This window comes from Taeniopygia guttata, chromosome 2, assembly GCF_048771995.1.
Source record: "Taeniopygia guttata chromosome 2, bTaeGut7.mat, whole genome shotgun sequence".
Classification (NCBI taxonomy): Eukaryota; Metazoa; Chordata; class Aves; order Passeriformes; family Estrildidae; genus Taeniopygia; species Taeniopygia guttata.
The window spans coordinates 138,619,743-138,639,381 of NC_133026.1; the positions used below are offsets into that span (position 1 = coordinate 138,619,743).

Sequence of the window (19,639 nt, forward strand, 5' to 3'; positions counted from 1 at the left end):
CTTGTAATCAAGTAGAAAAATCTACATTACAAGTCTTTAAGAGTCAGTTATTGAGTTAGAAAAGAAAATAATTTAAGTGTCACTTCTTAATTAAGTAGTTTAGTTTTTGATTAAACTTAAAAAGACCTTGCAGCATGAGGTTGTTGGCCATTTTTGTACTGTTTTCACGCATGCATAGTCTGGGCGCAGACCATGTGCTAAAGTTTTGATAAGGTAACAATAAACAGAAACTGAAAACCAAAAAAGTCCAATGCAACTCTCATTCCTAACACAGAACTGCTCCAAGAGAATCTCCCCTGCCAGGAGAGCTCCCAAAGAGTTGTCCAACTTAAGAGCCCACAAACTCACACCTAGAACATGCAGGATGCCACATGATTTAAAACATACTCTTCAATATGAGAAGGTGAAGAAATTTTAAACTTTTCCTTTCAAATTTTGAAGTGAGTTCAGGTTCTAGGACTTACGCTGTTATCGACAACAATAAATAATGCAAGTTTGATTCCTTATAAAAGGCCAAAAGCTTTATTTTCTAGCTCTTCACAACAATCTAGAATCCCTGCAATAACAATTCTGAATTTTTGCCACAAGTATCATAATGAGCATCAATAACAAAAACATCAAGTCACAAAGCAAACAGAATTACAGAATTAATGTACTCAAGTGGTCAGTATCAAGACTCAAAGAAAATTTTGTAACTCTTTTAATAAATTCAGTGTCCTATATAAACGAACACTGTATTTGCAAACTGAATTATTGATGCTCTTGCATAACTGATGAATAAAGGAATACCTAGGGGATACACAGTGTCTGTTTCAAGCACACAGATTAAATCCAAGGCCTTTTTCCCCATGAAGTACTTTATATAAATTTTTTTTATACTTTCACAAAACAATACAAAGATATATTAGCATGAGAAATTCTAAAGAAGATTAGTCTAAGAGTCAAAATTATTGCCAAAATACTTCGCTAAAATTAGACCAGACCAAAAGTTACTATTAGGAAATTATGAGGTAAAACTTGTCAGTAAAAGAGAGTGAGCTATGCTTAAGAGCAACAGAAAATACTACATCTGCAGAGTCTTAAACACATCACTTACTGCTTTGACTCATGGTGACAGACTTCCAGTGTTGGATCATTATAGATGAAAGCTGCTTCTAAATCATTGACTCTCACTCTGTAAATCCGGCACTGCTTACTGTTCAGCTTGATTCTGTTCAGGTTTGCAACTGTGGGAAATATTGTGAGTTCCACATAACCCTATGAAAACACAAATCAAAATCTTCCGTAAAATATTTAACAGCTTAAAAACTGGAGAGATATAAAAAATTATTACTAATACAACTTCTAAAAATCAAATCACTGATATAAAGATGATATTTTCATATTTGAAAAGGAAAATGATTTGCCATTTAGATTTTCTACATTTTCTTTCATGCCATTTAAAAGGTGAATTTTCGCAGGTGTAAATGAAACAGACAAAGCAAAAAATTCAATGTGACTGACAATCATGCCTGTTTTACTGGAAAAAATCTGCCTCTATTGACTAGATTTCAAGTTATTACCATCACTATATTGTACGTTTCGGTACTTGAATTTGAGACAAGAATTCTTAAAACCTCAGCAGAATCCTTGAAACAGGTAAGTAAATTGACCAAGACTCTTGAAGATTTTAGGACTGAAATGATGAAAGTCTCTTCAAAGCCCAAGTGAACTCACATAAAAGGGAGAAAACTCTGCAAGCCTATCCCTAACATCAGCTAACACTGTGTGAGCATGAATTTTGAACTGCAAATTGCTCTGTAATATTTACAGTGCAGCAGCCTTCATTTAGAAATTTTTTTATAGAAGTGCTCACAATTAGAAATTTTATCTCAAGCAATGACAGACTTATGAGAAGCATCAGATTAGAAAGTATAACCTATGAAGTAGCTGAACACCATAATTAGCCTGTGAGTGCATTTTTTCCCTCTAAAAGCATGAAGAAAACCCAGATAATTTCTACTCCACACTTTATTGGGAAATACTTACTACAACAGACTTTCTCTGAAAATTTATGTTGTTGATACAAACTACCTGATGAGTTGTGCTGAAAGGAAAAAAAAAAAAGTAAGGTTTTGCATAAATGCCAGCATTTTAAATAATACTTTAACCCAGTTTAACAGACAGCCACACAGGATATATGTACATAAATACTGCAAATAAAATATACTTCTATAAAAGTCATTAATCTTTGTCTCAATCTTTTATGTGGTCTAAACCAAATAATGAATAGAAGTTACCCACAATGTCAGGAAAGTCCTCCAAAAAATCAAACACAGTATCATGCCAGGATGAACATTACTGGCAATACAGGAAGATAACATAATTTTTGAACAACACTTATTTGCACATAAAGAATTACAAATGGCAGTGTCCAGGTCTAATACTGTAGTGATGAGTAGTATCAGTAATGGCATAAACCATAACACTTGCAGTCAGAGACCTGTGGGAAGTTTACCTGGAGAGCTGACACTTGTACGTAATTTATATAAGCAGGTATTACACATTACAAGATACAGTATATGTTTTTACAATTAGCATGCCTAAGAATTTGTAATTTAAAAGAATGCTAATCCATTAATCAAGATAGGTATTTCATATTAGTCAAATGCATTTGCTTAAATTTTGAGTGATGTATTAGAACTCCTGGTAAATAAAACTGATTTAAAAGGTAGGAGATAAAATAATTCAAACTTTTAAAAAATCCTGTAAGTTATTTCTATGTAATTTCCTGTAATAGGTGTCATCGTTACAATAGCGCGTTTCATGACTCAAGACAAAACCTCAAAATAATTCAACTTCTATGGCATACGGCAGTTTATCTGCATATATCCTGTACATTAAGAAGTGACATTGCTTCAGGTGAGATAAAGTTTGATAAAAACTCTTACAAGAGAATCTAAAAGTGGTTTCATACATTACTTACACAAATGTATTTCTAAGTAGAATCAGTCTTCTCATATACACTTAATGTAACAGATTTATAAAGGAATAAAAGAGGTATAACAAGAAATTATTAAAATGCACTGAAATATACCACCAACTGCTTTGTAGCTCGATTACAACCCGAAGAGTGAATGTGTGAAAATGATAATTTGCTTAAGAACATGGCTTGCTGAAAAGCAAGCATTTTTTTTGTACATAAAAAGGCCCTTAAGTCAAAAGGACTTTTTGAACAGCAGTATGTATAGAACATCGTAGTACGGTCTTTAGTACTGACACTATGTGAACAAATGTCCAAAGTTTGAAGATCATAACGTAAATATCTTCGTGAGACTGCATGGCTGACAGACTTGCTGCCCATGAGCAAGTCCATTTACACATTCAAACATCACACAGGTTTTCTTAATGCAAGCTACACCACAAGCTCCAACCTTCTTAAATAAATCATTACTAATCAGCCTGTGGCCTGACTCAGTGTGCATTGGTTTCAACTACAGCAATTAAAAAAAAATGGATACTTATAATTTATAGGGTCTTGGGCTTTCAAATCCTTTGTCTCCTTTCTTCCTATTCATCCTGAACCGCAGCACTAAACACACACTGCTGACCGTCAGACGGGCATCGACATCATCCTCACTCAGCGGGTCCCTCGGTTTTCCCCCGTGTCACGCCGTATTTGATCACTCATCTCCTCAGCGATGTGTGACCCCCAGCAGTCAGGAATCTTCAGCTCCAGCGAGCGCCATCGCTTCAGCACCACCGACAAGCAGCGCTCGTACAAAACCTTCTGGAGGTGCGCTCTCAGGCCCTCTGCCTGCAGGGGTCACGGAACCAGTCCAGAGGCGCTTCCTCTCCACGGGAACTACGAAGAACAACCGGCTCAGCGGGCAGTGCCGGCGGAATGAGGAGGGCCGCGGCCAGACGGCCCGCAGGCACCGGTGTCCGCGCTCCTGGGAGCGCCGGCTGGGGCAGCGCCGTCCGCCCAGAGCCGGGCAAGGCGCAGAGGGCGGAGCGGGCGGGCCCGGGGCTGGCTCGGCCCCGCGGGTCTCCCTCAGCAGCGCGCCCGCCGCGGCCCTCCCGCAGCCGCCGCCATCTTGGCGGTCACCTCCGACCCCGCGGTGAGAGGTCACGGCCCGACCGACTGAGCGCTGTCACTTCAGCGGGAAAACCTGCTGGAGTTTCGCTTCTTTCAGACGGACAGCCCAGCAGCGGCGGCCGGAGAGAATAAGGAAAAAAAAAAAAAAAAAGAGAGAAGGACAAAATAACCCTCCCCAATAAGCCAAAAGCCGAGGCGGGCCGCGCCGTGTCCCCGCGCGCAGGCGCCGCGGCTCGCGCAGGCGCGGGGCTGGGAGCGGGAAGGGCGGCGGGAGCAGCGCGCGGCACAGCGCGAGCCCGCCCGCCTCCCGCGGTCCCGCTGTGGGAGCCGGAGGGCACCACACAAAGCTCCTTCAGAACCAGGACTGGTATCAGGAACCCCAGATTCATCTCTTTTAGGTTAAAATAAATGCTGGCATCGAAAAAACTGATGGGAGTTTGAACGGTCATTGCATTTTGAGTGTGTAACTAATCAGGAGCACTGCACACATGGAATGGTAACACACGCATAATTAATTTAAACAAACTCTTTTCATTGCTGTAATAAAGCTCTATTCATTAAAGACTTAATTTTTATTTGTTTTATAAAGAAACACCTATGTAGTTATAGACTTGAAGCACAAATATAAAAGTACCAATTGTGTTGTATATTTCAACTAAGGGGCTTTCTGTGATGCAATGGAAGGAATTTCCAAGGCTTTTCCATTCATATAACCACTGACCTCTGGGAGTGAAGGTTCCGGTGCTATTGGGAGCTGCTGGAACCAGGGAGCAAACAAGTCAGTCCTTCCCAGCAGAGCCATTCTGGTCTCCACACAGCTGGTCAAACACCACACCCCTACACCCCCGCAGCAGCCTGCAGCACAGGGACTGACCTTGCAGCACTGGGCAAAATAAACAGAGCTCAGGAAGAAGCTTTTATTCAGCTTTTTTATCTGTACCAAATTCCAAGTACGCACACAGTGTACATCTTAAAGAGTTACATTTGATCTAGGAGGAGTTTCTCTACTCTCCCCACTCACTCTACAGCTGGAATGCTGGCAGTTCCAAGGTATTTCCTACCTCACATCTGAGCCTGATGGAAAAAATCCTTTTTGTATCAAATAACCAACAACAATTAAGTTTAAAATATGAATCTGAAAACTATCTGATATTAAACTCTGGTTTACTGACATGCAAACAATCCTTTTTAATGATTACAAAATTACCATCTCAGGCACACCACTTCATGGCAGTATCATAAAAACATCCTGTTTAATTTCTCTACATAGAGCAGTATTACCATTACAAAACTGGAAGGTTTCAAGGCACAATTTCTATGTGCTGTTATTTGCCATAACAAAGTTTTATAAAAAAAATGTACTACAAAGTTTTGTAGGTTCTTTAAAAAGCACAAGTAGTCTTCCATGAAACATTAGTTTTACCTCAGCTACATTTTAATGACAGTTTACAGGCTATTTGTAACACCATGTCCAACTACTCTCTCTTATATTCACACTTCACTGCAATTTTTTTTTGTAATATATGTAAGGCCATTCTGCCAAGTATTAAAGTGTCAGGTGCTTGTGCTGATGGTGTTCATAGGCATGACATTAAAAAGAACCACTTTTCAAAATCAAGACTTGTGTAGTCTCAGAGGGGAATGATTTGTTCATGAGCTTGATCAGCTCTGTGATATTCAAAATGTGAACACTGCATTGAAACTTTAATCTTTAAGAATGGCCACTAATGGGCAGAAGACTAAATTTTCCATTTTGCTAGTCAATTCAATTGACTGAGTTATTATCAAGCAGGTTTTAAATTTTCATTTCAGACTTATGGATAAACAGCTTATTTGTATTCAAGAAGTAGAAGTTGGGCAAAGGAAGGTTGGCAAAGAAGGCTGGCAAAGGAAGGTGAGCTGAATATCATTCCTTAGAGGCCACAAGTGTCCTCACACCCTCCTTAGCTGAGCAGAGAACACAACATATTCAAGTCGCCTAGCTGTTTAAACTCAAGTACACTGTATAATGATGGTTGGCAATTCTTTCCCCCAGAAGGAAGCAGCAAGTAACATTCACTGTTACTACATTCAGTATCCTCAGTTCTTCAAACAATACTTGTTATGAGATGGGTCTTCTAGAATTATAAACTTTAACACCATTCAGCATTGAGGAGCGAGCATATTTTGTCAGAAGAGCACCAACGGTCTGTTTCTCTGCACACAAGTCTCTAAAAGAGGAAATAAAGCACGTGACATTGGCATTAAGAAATACTCTCACACAGAATGAATCTGTAAAATATTTATAACTACAGCAATAAGCTGGATTAGGATGTTAGGAAAAAAAAACCCAGAACTACTCCAGCTGTCGCATAATGCTTTAAATTACCTGAAGTTTAGAACTTACATTGACATTTATGCACTAGGCAAAACTACATGACTTACTTCAGAAAAAGGAATTTTGGGTTTTAGGTGGAGTTTTATTATTACTGTTCTCTAACAAAGTTTTCAATCTAACAAAACAGCTAGCTCTGAACTATTCATTCATATTACAATAAATTTAGAGCCATTCATAAAGGATTGATGCAGTTACTTCTGGGTTAGCATCAACATCTGCTCACTTATATCACAGCTGGACATTCCAGATAGTGCAGTAGTGTAAGTCTTAACCACCAAAGGAACAAAAGTTGTGGTACAGGAAGCACTACTGCTTTATAGTTCTAGTGTTGTAAATATAAAGACTCATTGTAAAGGTCAGGAAGTTTAGCCTTTGAATTTTCTGCTTTAATCAAATGAGAGTTATCACCCATTTAAACCCAGTAGGATCAGCTTTTTACACACATTTAAATCCAAAAAAAGAGAGTTACAGATCCCAGAGGTGGGTATTCTATTCATATAGAATCCATTTAATTTAAACTGCAAAGTATAGTAGTATCACTGAGACAATGATAGCTCATCAGAAGCCAGGTATGCAAAAAGGGAAGACTATAGTACTAATTATGTTTTAATAAAAAGAAATACATCCTTACTGTATATAAGGGGTAATATCCACTTCCGTCCACTTTTCCCGTATGCCAAATAAGCTGTTGAATCTTTCTTGATTGTCCTCAGGTAAGTCTTCTACTTTCAGCAGAAAGATGGTCTCTGGTCTTGAACTTTTATCCACAAGAGCCAAGCCCTGTAGAACAGCATCAGAAAGGAAATGTTAAGTCCTGACAAAACAATTAAACATCCTTCTGATGCAAGTTGCTCCTTGCAGACCCAAAGCTTTCCAGAACTGCACTACCAGAGGCAAAGTGTATAATAAAGGTACTGTTTTACAGGCAGTATTTATAATTTCCTTTATAACACGAAGGGAGAATCCATTGGGTTCCAACACCTCTCTGTTTTCTTTGAGCAAAAGGATTCCAGTAGTGTTTGCTATTCTACTGGCTGTCACTACCATCTGTTCAATGACAGCTTCAGCTTCTGCTCCAGTCACATTTACAAGTAGTAAATTACAGCTGCAATCTTTCTTCAAACACTGAAATGTGCCTGAGTTACAGAAACCTGAATTATCATGATTCCAGACTACTGGTGATCATAGAGGACATCATAAAGCATACTTGAACTCAAAAGCTGACAAAAACAACACAATATCCAATAATGGATAAAATCTATGTATGACACAAGTAAGTTACAGCTTACTCACAAAAGAATCCACACTTCTTTATCTGTTTACCTGAAGCTGATCAAGCCTCGTTGTCATCCCCTCAGGGACACTCTGTTGCCAGACTTCTTCAAACTCTGATAGATTGAATTTAACTGCATTTTGCAAAAGCATTTGTGCTATAGCTCTGCATATTTTATCTTCATGCATTTCGAAGAAAACCTCCCCTGCTGAGAAGCAAAAACTAGGTTATCTTCGGTTCTTGCCTTTTGATAAAAGAGCAGCCTTGTTCTAATCTTCTATATACTAAGTATCCTCTTTTTTCTTTTCCTTGAGAAGTAATTTGATTTGGTGTTAATTTGGATAAATTATGCTATCTTCTCATTCTCAATAATAAATTATGGAGAATACAGTGGCACTGTCCCAACTACAGTATGAATTTGTATCAATAGATGTGTTTTCCCTCCAAGTTTTCCCCTTTCACAGTGTACCATTTCTCCTACAGTTCTCTTTCCTATTTCTGAATAGAAAACAAAACTTTCATTTTAATCACCCTTATGAGATTATGAAGGCTAAGACTTCATTTTCTCACACATTGACTTGGCTAAAATTCTCTGAACCAAATCAGGTATAAAAACGTCCTTCTATTGTTTCAGTCACCTGTCTGTAATTCAGACTTGTTCCTTGTACAAACTGCCTAAATCTATTAAGACAAGAGTCTGTTGTGACTCCAAAGGACATTTCCTATGTCCTTTAAGGTTGAGTGCAACTCCTACTTCAGCCAAAGGTGAGATGAAAGCCACTGGGGGGAAGAATTCAGACTGAATTAGGGCAGTGCAGTATTGTATCCGTGTGGGAGATGGACAATGGAAATCTAATCACTACAACCAGTGGATCTTGTGGTGCAGTAGCAGATACCTACTTCAGGCAAGCTGAATTAAAGCTATTGACTACTCATAATAGCACAAGTAATTACTTAAATATCTGAGATCTTCTAGGGTATCTAAACAGAGATGTCATCTAAATTTTAATAGCGAGCTCTCTTTAGTCATGGAATTATGGCTTGTAGACATCTAATAAATCACTTCTAGTACCTCTGTTCACAATTGTCTTGTACAGTTTAATAGCCTTTTTTTCCTGTGAAATTTCCTTTAACAATTGTACTGATTTTTAATCCGGTTTGCTCCTTCCTTATACTGGCACTGCAGCAAAGTAATTTGTTTGGCCCATTCTTCACAAAACCTACATTTTTTCATTAATAACTATTTATTCTATGCCAAGTTAAACCAGGTAAGCTTTCCCAAACTTACCATCATCAACATATTTCCTGCCATAGCTTAAAAGAATGTGTTCTATCATCTCTCTGGAAAAAAAAAAAAATCAGACATCAAGCTCTAATACTGTTTACTAGGACACTACTGAAACAGTTACCAATAAAATTAAGAAACAGGTATGGAGAAAAAAAATTAACTGAGGAGAATAGATGATGAGACACATTTTATGGGTGAAATGTAAAAAATGGTAAAAAAACAGAAGAGAGAACAATAGGGGACAAATAACATATGAGAGTGATTTAGCCTGTCAACCCCAAAGGTCTGTTCCACTTTCTAGTTATAACTAGCAAAGACTAAAATGATAATGGAAATAAGGAATAGATTCTTGCAGTATCACTTTTTTCCAACGAGAAAGAATTGTATCAGCAACAGCGTGGCCAGCAGGACTAGGGCAAGGATTGTCCCCCTGTATTCAGCACTGGTGAGTCTGCACCTCAAGTCCTGCGTCCAGTTCTGGGCCCTTCACTACAAGAAGGACATTGAGGGGCTGGAGCACATCCAGAGAAGGGCAACAGAGCTGGGGAAGGGTCTGGAGCACAGCTCAGGTGAGGAGCCGCTGAGGGAGCTGGGGCTGTTTAGCCTGGAGAAAAGAAGGCCCAGGGGAGACCCTATCCCTCTCTACAGCTCCCTGAAAGGAGAGTATAGCGAGGTGGGGGTCAGTACTCTTCTCCCAGGCAACAAGTAACAGGATCAGAGGAAATGGCCTGATATATTTAGATTGGATACAAGAAAAATTTCTTCATGGAAAGCACTAAGTACTGGAATAGGCTGCCCAAGGAAGTGCTGGAGAAAACATCCCTGGAGGTGTTTAGGGACATGGCTCAGTATTGGACTTGGCAGTGGTGGGTTTATGGTTGGACACAATTATCCTAATGTTTTTTACCAGTCTGAATGATCCTACGATGCAAGTCAAAAACTTTGCAATTAATTATCCTTTACTGAATAATAGACACTTTTTTGAACCTCTGTCATAAAATTATAGCCTAACTGCAAATATCTTTTTGAGCTAAAAGGCAGTTAAATGGAAAATGCTACATATTGTAAGCTTAAGACTTTCTTTGAATAGTAATTTTGAATTACACGAGAAAACATACTCCCCTCTCAGCTAGTATGCAACAGGTAAACCAAATATTTTTGGCTAGCTATAGCTTCAGAACAGATATTTCAAGATACTCAGCAATTTACAACTTAAGCACATGCTACTTCCATCATTTACAACTCAGCATTAATGTTTCTGCTGTGGATTAATGGAAATACTACCAATAAACACTACAATCAGTTTACTAACCTGTCTAAAAATTGCCTTGAGTATTTTTAGAAACAAAGAAAATGCATCATTTATATAACGGTAACTAGAATCTAGATTTGCAAGACTATAATTCTAATAGACAGTTAACAAATACTGTAATTACTCATAGTTAATAATGATTGTAGGCAATTTTAAGTACTAAAAATAATTGTTTACCTGGGTTCTAGAGATCCAAGTTCTTCAAGGCAGGCACACAGAGGAACCTTACTCAAAGGCCAAGACTCTGAATCTATTAGCTGAGTCACATGATTCAAGAGTTTCATCTCATAGTCAAAGTCTAAAATTCTCCAACAGCCTGCCAAACAGAGCACCACAAAACACTGTTAGAAGGAAAACATTAACACCTTAATTCTATTGCCATTAAGATACATTACTGGAGTCTGGACACTCAGGTCACACCTGTGCAATATGCAGCAGCATTGTGGTTTTTTCAGGATTAAAAGCTGAGAAAGGGAACTAAATAATAAGAGCAAATGTAAAGGAGAATGAAACTTAATTATCTCAATTGTTTGCAATTCTTTAGTAATTCTTCAACTGCCACAGATACAAAGACACTAAAAATATCACTCCAAGATAAATCAGATGTGGAAAAACTAACAGTTCAGAAACAGAACTGCATGATCAGGGCTGGCTGCACTGGCCTACAAAACAACAGCTCAGGTCTAGAGAAGTTCACAAAAATTCCAAAATCCAGATGACTCTAGGAATGCCCTTCACCTTGTGTCCCAGTGAGGGTTTGGGCAGGGCCAAGTAAAGGATGAATAGGACCTGTCCCAAAGTGAGGCACTTGCTCAAGCCTTTCCTCACATGATAGGAAGACAATGAGACAAACCAAGTCTGGGAGGAAGAAAGGACTATGAAAAGGATGGGGGTACCTAAGAATCAGCTGGTTTTGCCTCTAGAACTACAGAAAGCAGTACCCACTCATTCATGAAGAGGGTGACCAACTAAAAAATATTAATGCTGTGGGTGGGATGGGATACTCTGATGCCAGTGTTTGTAGCAGCAAAGAAGGAGTTATGCTGGAAAGAGAGAGACTCGCACTGCCTGCTCAGCTTTATCCTTCTGATCAGATTCATAGCAGCAGAGGACATGGATCTATGGAAACAAGTCTTAGAACTTTGAAGTAACTTGCATCTTGAAAGACAAGGATATGGAATAGACCTTAGAAAAAGGAAACATATATTTTGGGGAAAATATTTCCAGGGTTATTTCCTCATAGGTAATAATATTCTTTAGATAGGAATACCTTCAATTTTGCAGGCATCTATAACTTGCAATTGGTGGAGTATTTCTTCTTCACTTGCTTGAATCAGACTTAACAAATCTTCTGTTGTATACTGCAACAAAGGAAAAAAAGAAAATAAAAGAGGTTATTCTTACTCCTTCTTTGCTTCAGCAACCAGACTAAATGCATTATAAGCTATAATGAAGACTTCAGATAGATGTCTTTTCCCCTAAACTGAATTTTTCGAAGGCTTGCCACACTCTCTGGAACTTTTCTTGCAACTTAAAACATTTTCTAAAAGGGTTATTCAATATAAAGGCAGTCTAACTACAGAAGACTTTGTACGAGGACCAAGTAATATACCTATATTCCCAGAATGTAAAACTAGCACAAGCAGACCTTGTAAGTGAAGTATCTCAGCAAGAATAAAAAGCAAATATGTTCTGGCTTTCCTGAAATCACATATTTTATTATTCAAAGAAAAGGCAAAGCAAAAATCACTTATCACTTCCGGATAGAAGTTGGAACCTGCACTTAGTATCCCACTGAGGGAAAGCCTCCTCCATCATGACCTCAACAGTTACATGTTGTGTTTTGGTGTCTGCTAATCAGCTGACACACACAGAGCACAGACCCAGCCAGAACACAAACACCTCCCTGCAAAACAATTATGTGGTGAGATGGGAAGGTATTGTGGGATACTGTGGTGAAGACGTGAGTGGATCAGAAGTTATCATGAGGAGTGAAGTAAATGGAAGAAATACCACACTTCAGTGCACAGGAAATAGGACATCAATTCCTTTATTCACAGTAAAGCCTTTTTAATCAACTCTAATATTAAATTTTTGTTGATTATAGCACAAGAATATGTCCTATCAGAAAGAAAAACGTTGGATTAAGTATTGGATTGAGATCTATCAGACTATGGGAACACTATACCACCACTAAGTTTGGAACATCCACATGTTAAAAAAACATGTAATAAATACAGAAAGGCCTCCACTTCCTGTTATGCTATTCCCATCAGAGTATGTTGAAATATCATCAGGCCAAGCTTCCATCAGTATGCCAATGAGGGATGACAGTACTTAAAAAAACACTGCTAGCAATTGAGAGCAAAAATATCCCCAAATCAGTATGTGTGTTTGAAGTTCATTGCTGCCATTCAGATGCCCTGCACAGAAGTCCTTGGGCTATGTTTCTGCTCTGAGGCCAGCCCAGCAATCCCAGCAGCTTTTTTGACTATGTCACTGATCTTAGCTCTGATGGTTTTTTCAGCTGCATAGCCCTTGCAAACTTAAAATGGAGTGGGTTGACTTGTACCATGTCCACACCAGCAACTTCCAGATAAGGTATTTAATATGTTTCTTATCCTTTTTCTTATCAGATGTCTATGATCATCTGAGTATGCCCTGTCATTTCACTGTAAAATTCAGTACTAGCCTATATATTGATAAGCTTTCCTCTAGTTTGCTAAATCACAAAACTATGCAACAGGTTCCCTACACTGCCACAGATCTTTATGGCTCTTTTGCTACGGTTCACTGTGTATGATACAGCCCTGAAAATCATGAGACTCAGCTTACAGTAAACAACCAAAAAAGTAACTTGCTTTCAAACAGATTAAAGGTGGCCTATAAATTCCCAGCACACCATAAATGTTAAGTGTAAACAAACAAAACAGTGGAAATCATTACTACACACACATTGTTTGGGATTTCAGTGAAAATTAGTCCCATAGGAAAGACTTTTTCCCTGGAGAGCTTTCAGATTCATTTAGGAGTTCCACCAGAGCCAAGGTTAAGACTTGTCTGCATTTATCTGATATATCTAGTTGTTATCCAGTAAGCTCACAGAGGAAATGCATTCTCCTTCAAAAATAAATGGTGATCAATTCTCAAACCAGTCATTAATATATGGAAGACGTTTGGAAGCAATATTTGGAATACTCAATATTATGAATAAATATTATTTCATATGACTTTTTTCATGTTGCTGGCCTTTGACAATGCTTATAATTTTCAGACCATTTAAGCTCTTTAACCTTTGCCATCCCTTGTTCTGCTGTATGTCCCTCTATGCCTCAATCAGCATAGGTAGGCAATTCTGGGGCTAAGATGCTATTACTAATCAGAAATGAGCCTGTTAATCATCCAAGAAGAGAGAGGCATCATGTCTCTCCAGAGAAAAGTAACATCTGTGTTTGCACATCCAAGCACATGCAGGTAGTTTGGTGGTGTCAGCTTCAATCAAGCCTCAGCATAAAATACTTAGGAACAACTACTTTTTGGTTTTAAAGTCAAAAGTAAAACCAACCAAACTAACAAAATCCCAGAATTTTATCAGCCTTTTAGCTGAGATCATATGCTGCACAGTCCAGGTCTCCCCATTACTCTTTAGGTTCCAAATTAAATTTCTTGGAAACACCATAAGACAGCAGGATAGGACTTCATTTGTATTTTCCCTTCTTTCAGTGTGTCTTATTCCATGCCTTATATAATCCCTGTTACTCTCTTCAACTCCCTTCTTCTCCTTGTCATCACCAATTACTGACTGGCAAGCAACTGCACATGGGTGTGCTCTGACTTCATACATGGTAGACACAAAGAAGAAAAGGCTGCATACCTTAGTAGTCATGTAAGTCTCAAGGAATCTAGAAAAAATTCTGAAGGTTGTGCTTCAAGAAACTTCCCATAGGAAAAGGGAAATGCCCAGCCTCCTTCCATGTCCTTCATTTTCCTCTTTTAACTAATAAACAGATTGCTTACCTTTACTCACTGGAAGTGCTAACTACAATCAACTTGTTTAGAATAGAAGGGTTAAAATACTAACTCAAAGACACACTGTGAATCATATGAGGAAAGGGATTTTTCTACTTAAGGATGCATCTTCACTTTAATTTGCTCGTTACCAATTACAAAAAAGCAATTTACACAGCTGATTTACCTTTGAAAATGTCGAAGTCTGCTCTTTCTGACTATCAGGTCCTTCATATGGATCTTCCATTAAAAGCTTCCTCAGTTTCTTCAGTTTTGGTCGACATCTCCTTAATTCCCAATAGTTCTTGGAGAAACCAGCAATCTACAAGAGAAAATCGCAACTCTTTAAACATTTTAATGTAGCATCTGGACTCAAAGCTGCTTACCAAAAATTATCAGCAAGCAGTGTTAACCCACTCACTGAAAACAAGTTAACTATTAATAGGGTTATTACTTTAGACATAAAACAATCATTGCAATGTTTTCAATTAAAAAAATTTACTACAGACAATGAAGAATAAGAATCCACTGTTGATTGATAAAAAATATGTTTGTAGTGCATCAGACAAAGGTAACAACTCAGGTCTGCATGCAAATGATAGGAAATCACCACGGGATATATTTCTGCACAACTGCCCTCAAAACTGCTTTTTGTCCTAACAATAAATTGTATTACTGTCATAAAAGCCTTCCTGTATTAACCTGTGTCTATCTTCCCCACTTCTTCCCATGCTTGAGATCTACTTCATGGTCTTTTTAATGAATCATCATAGTCCTAAGCTCAAGCAAAGCAGACATCAACAAGGACAGAAAGCTACACTTTGCACACAACTGACAAGACATCTCTGTTCCTTGCCCTGAGTCAACACACAAATGAAGAGTGTGCAACAGGGCTGCTCTTCATCAACTTACCAAAGCTTCACTTTCAGAGTAATCCTCAGGTGTTTCATGGGGTACAGCTTTGACTTTCTTTGAAGAGGCCAGACTATTGGAGGCCCTTCAGCATCACTGCTACTATTTACCAAACTGACAGAAATAGGAACAGAATCACAGAGGCAGAACAGGCTCCAGCTCAGTGACTCCTGACCCAATCACTAGTCCCATGTTAAAACATCTTCCATGAAAAAGCCTCTAGACAGTGCTTTAAAATTCACAGTGATTAAAATACCCTAAGTGCTTTACTGGAGTACTTGGGATATTTTAGAAGTCCTCACTTAAAAACCAACTAAACTAAAACTTTGAAATAATATTCCATTTAAATCAACTATAAGCAAAACCACCTATATATAGAAGAAATTATATACAAGTTATAATACACAGAAATCTTTCAGTTTTAATCTATTACATAACTGGCTTAGCAAAAAATTCAGCTAAAAATTCAGCTAAACATCAATTTCCTGAAAAACTGCCAAGCTTCATGCCAATTAGCATTAACTTAAGTGCTAGGCTTTTTTCCTGCCAAGTTGTTTTCTGATCATTTGGTAATGAGAAGATTCTCTGCATAGAAAAGAAAATAAATAGTTCTAATTAATATTCCAAAACTCATAACAGGAGATAAGCTGTGTGAGGTGAATAAAATGCCAGATGCTTTGGCTGTATCAGCTGTGCAAGTGATACAAAGATCAGCACCAAGACTTCAAGTGAAGGGCAGTAAAGCCCCAAAGTGCTGAGTACACACAATATCTTTTGCTATGTTTCACAATTTGCAGCGTTAATAAACCATCTTACATTTTTGATCTCATTTTGAGAACTCTTACAAATAAAGTTATTTTTAAATAGTTCCTAAGCAAATCACATTTCCATGATGTGTAACTTCACAGGAATAGTGGAATTATTAAAAGTAGCAAAAAAAAAGTATGTGGAAGAATATTACTTTCTCATGAATCTACTTCAGCTTGAATTAACTTTTTATATTAGCTCATTAGACCTCATGGAAGAAGTGATGTTGAAGTAGGATTATTCCTCAATAATGCCATTATGTTCATTACAGCAAATAATTAACTAATAATATTTGCCTAGCTATTTTAAATATAATTTTATTAACTATGCTTCAGGAGGGCAGAGAACAATGAATTCTTAAACTGAGAACTCTAAAATCATTCACTTTGACAAATGTTTTGGCACACTAATTGAAAGAGCCACCTTTGAATATATCTCTGTATTTAAAAAATAGTATTCAGATGATAAAATCTCCCTTTTAGGGAAAGTACTCCTAAAAATCAACCTGTAAATAGCTTACTTTAAAAATAGATGCTAACACTGAGAAAATATATTTTCTTTCCAAGCTTTTAATACCTACCATAAGTAATTGCTATGTAATGAAAATAAACCACAGTTTTAACTTCTTTGAAACAGTAATAATCATACATTACAGAGAAAGTTCAGCTGCCTGAAGAAAGGCTCTAAATCCATTTTGGACACCCTAAGGCACAGCATGGCCCTATATAAAAAGCACATTTATAAAGACATCCTCCTGGAACTGGTCAATACACAAAGAAGCTACAGGAGACTCATCCTTTCTCCAGTGGCAGCCTGCAATGGTGGCTAAGCAATACCACAAGGCATCTAAAATGGCATTAGAAGTCTATGTTTAGGCAACTGAATCCCAGCTGGGTTTCACATATGCATCTCGGACAAAATACAATAAATTACAGAGAATAAGAAAGCAGAGAATTAAAGCAAACAAACAAAAGCCCTGAAAGACATACCTGTGAGTGAATAATATTACAAGATGCCTGATCTGCATTCAGCTCCTCTGGAGTTTTACAACCAGGAACAAACAGCAGCATATTTGAGGTATCTGCTATTTTCATGTCATAAGTTTTATCTTTGCTGCACAACACTGCATGTTCATCCTTTTCACCACGGATTACTAGGCTGGGAAAAAAAACAGCATGGAAATAATGATGCATTTTTACCTCTGTTTCAGGATGAACACTTATTAAACTTGTCTGATATTTTTTCACATTCCTACATTTGTAAAGAAATTACGAACTGCAGTTCTGTTTGGTAGCAGCAGTCACAGTTCACCAAAATATAAAGATGCAAATGTAAGTTAATCTAATTGACTATGTTTTTCTCTCTTGTTTTAGTGTGGGAAAACTCAAAAGATAAGCATTCCAAGTTTTCATGCAGAACACAGTTGAATGCCTATATTCATACACAGATTTGCTCAACCCCCCCAAAAACATGAAGTGATGCTTAATGTGTGAACTAGTTCACTAATCTTAGAAATTAGATTACAACTAGAGTTGTTCTTTAATGAGAACTGAAGCTGGCCCACTGTGAAACAAGGAAGCAAAGAGAATTTGCATTTATTGTGCAGAGCCCTTCAGATAATTAATATCGATTTTCTTACAAGTAATTCCAAGCAGGAAACAAAATAATCTTCTAGAACAATTCTGAACAAAGAGACAGTGTAAACCACCCTTTTCAGCTCACGTACTTGATGAAGTAAAGATTCTGCATGAGGACGTGGTAATAGCAAAGCCCCCATGACAGGGGAGCATTCAGTTCCTCCCAGGCTACACATACACTAACCCAAGTGCTCATATTCAATTCAATTCAACTGCTCCTCGTTTCCCAAAGCCTGCAGGCATGAACAAAGCTCAGCTGTGCCCCAAGGGATCAACTTGATTCAGGCCTCTAACTGCTAATACTTCATCAGTATTGTACTAAATAGGAATGGGCTTACTAACATATGTCTCAGAGAATTACCTTCTTTAGAGGGACTTCTCATTTTGTATCACTTTAACGACTTTCTGCATGTCACTGGCATTGCAGTAAAGGAAGAAATTTAAAACAGTATCAAAACCTTATCTAGAACCTGTTCGTGGTTCAGAGTTTGGCACCACATAACCATCCTATCCTATGCCCGTGCTAATACTGCGCACATCCTTCCCTGCATCTGTCTATCTTGTAGGCACCCTGCCATCCATCAGGCCTCAAGAGTTCTAATAGGAAAATCTCAAAGTCAACAAGATTCTCTTAAAGACATAATCTCTTTTCTAAACTTGTATTTCTGATCACAGAATCACAGAATATCCCGAGCTGGATGTGACCCACAAGGATCATTGTGTCCCGCTCCCGGCCCGGGACTGCCCAAAGAATCACAGCACGTGCCCGACAGCGCTGGGCAATTGCTCCTTGAACTGCGGCAGGCTCGGTAAAGGCACTTTTTGGGGAACCTATTCCAGCTGCTCCTGAGTTTTGTTTAGAAGTCTCCACAGCAGGAAGTTTTCCATTTAAAAAAGAAAACAACAAAAAACAAAAAAAAAAACCCACACACATAAAACCAACAAAAACAAACCAAAGACGTTTCTTATAAGTGTAAGTAGTTTTTAGCTCCCAGTGTAAGTGCGATTTAAGGGCTCTAAGGCGCAGTTGGGCACACCGCACCAGCACCCCACAGGGCGGCCAAGGCGCCCCGTCCGCCCGAGCCGGCCCCGCCCCCGCGCGCGCCGTACCTGCGCCCCGCCTCCAGCTCGGCGCAGAGCTCCGGCTCCAGCTGCAGCAGGCAGCACTCGCCGCCGCCGGCCTGCGGCCCGAAGCTGAGGCAGTGCACGGCCGGCAGCAGCTCCGCCGGGTTCAGCTTGGCCGTCTGCAGCGTGGCGTCCACCTCGGCGCGGCTCCGCATGGCGGCCCCGGCCCGCTCCGGACTCCGCGCCACGGCCTCCATCCCCCGCCCCGCCGGGCCCGCGCAGGCGGGGCGGGGCCCACGGGGAGCGCCGGCGTTGGTTCCGCGGTTGGCGGAAGGACGGGCGGGTGGATCGGCGGCGGGGCGGGTGGGAGCGGCTGGGGGTGGTATCGAGGGGAATCGCTTCCCTCTGCTCCTCCGCCGGGTCTAATTCGGGATAATCCTCCTGATTTCTGTCTGGCTGCCCAGGAGCCGGGCCGTGCTGCTGTAAGAGCTCTCGTTATGCCAAGAATGCAGTAAAAATATACAAAATGCGCAAAAGTAAATACAATGATAAAACATTGCAAAAACATGTCCAATATAGAAGTCACTGCCCAGCTCTGTTTAGGATGGAGAAGACTTGCTGACCAGCACCTCTTTTCTACCTGACAGCTTTCCAGCCACGCTGTCCCAAGCCTGGAGCATTGCTGTGCCACTCTCAGAGTTTTTCCTCAACTCCAGAGCATGACAGCAAGTGTGGAGAGAGAGAATTTGAGTGTCCAAGCCACCACAGTGGGGCCTGACGGTGGGAGGGAAAGCACTGCTGAGGCAGCTGCTGAGCACTGGTGTCACTCACGCCAGGTCCTTCTGTCCTTCTGGGGACAGTCTGACCAAGGGCAGCGACTTG

At 39.4% G+C, this 19,639-nt stretch overlaps 2 protein-coding genes across 5 annotated transcripts in view; both read right to left on the reverse strand.

The window, feature by feature from the left end:
• The window catches only part of TAF2 (TATA-box binding protein associated factor 2), a 62,004-nt gene extending 58,311 nt beyond the window's left edge, over positions 1-3,693 (reverse strand). For all 3 annotated transcript variants that reach the window (XM_072924962.1, XM_072924960.1, XM_072924961.1), the window contains exons 1-3: positions 3,504-3,693; positions 2,029-2,082; positions 1,097-1,257 (exon numbers count right to left, since the gene is read on the reverse strand). In XM_072924962.1, the coding sequence (XP_072781063.1) occupies positions 1,097-1,257; positions 2,029-2,082; positions 3,504-3,557 (269 nt within the window). In that variant the 5' untranslated portion in view covers positions 3,558-3,693. The remainder of the gene's footprint in view (positions 1-1,096; positions 1,258-2,028; positions 2,083-3,503) is intronic.
• Positions 3,694-4,981: 1,288 nt separating this feature from the next.
• Positions 4,982-19,161, reverse strand: DSCC1 (DNA replication and sister chromatid cohesion 1). Of its 2 annotated transcripts, none has more exons than XM_030266613.4 (9): positions 18,803-19,141; positions 17,045-17,213; positions 14,524-14,658; positions 11,599-11,689; positions 10,506-10,644; positions 9,017-9,069; positions 7,779-7,936; positions 7,087-7,235; positions 4,982-6,288 (listed from the first exon to the last, which is right to left on the reverse strand). In XM_030266613.4, the coding sequence occupies exons 1-9, from the start codon at positions 19,012-19,014 to the stop codon at positions 6,180-6,182; spliced, it is 1,215 nt and encodes a 404-aa protein (XP_030122473.4). In that variant the 5' UTR covers positions 19,015-19,141; the 3' UTR covers positions 4,982-6,179. The 2 variants fall into 2 exon arrangements, with proteins under 2 accessions (XP_030122473.4, XP_030122474.4); XM_030266614.4 differs by having other exon boundaries at positions 5,857-6,288; positions 7,779-7,933; positions 18,803-19,161.
• Positions 19,162-19,639: the final 478 nt, after the last annotated feature.

Bases quoted from the DNA above. Each gene is read 5' to 3' on its own strand.
- DSCC1 (XM_030266613.4), bottom strand. From the start codon at position 19,014: ATGGAGGCCGTGGCGCGGAGTCCGGAGCGGGCCGGGGCCGCCATGCGG. The intron at 9,070-10,505 runs GTAAACAATTAT...TTTTTTTTCCAG, and splicing joins CTTGGATCTCTAGAACCCAG to AGAGATGATAGAACACATTC. The intron at 6,289-7,086 runs GTAAGGATGTAT...TTCCTCTTTTAG, and splicing joins GATATTACCCCTTATATACA to AGACTTGTGTGCAGAGAAAC.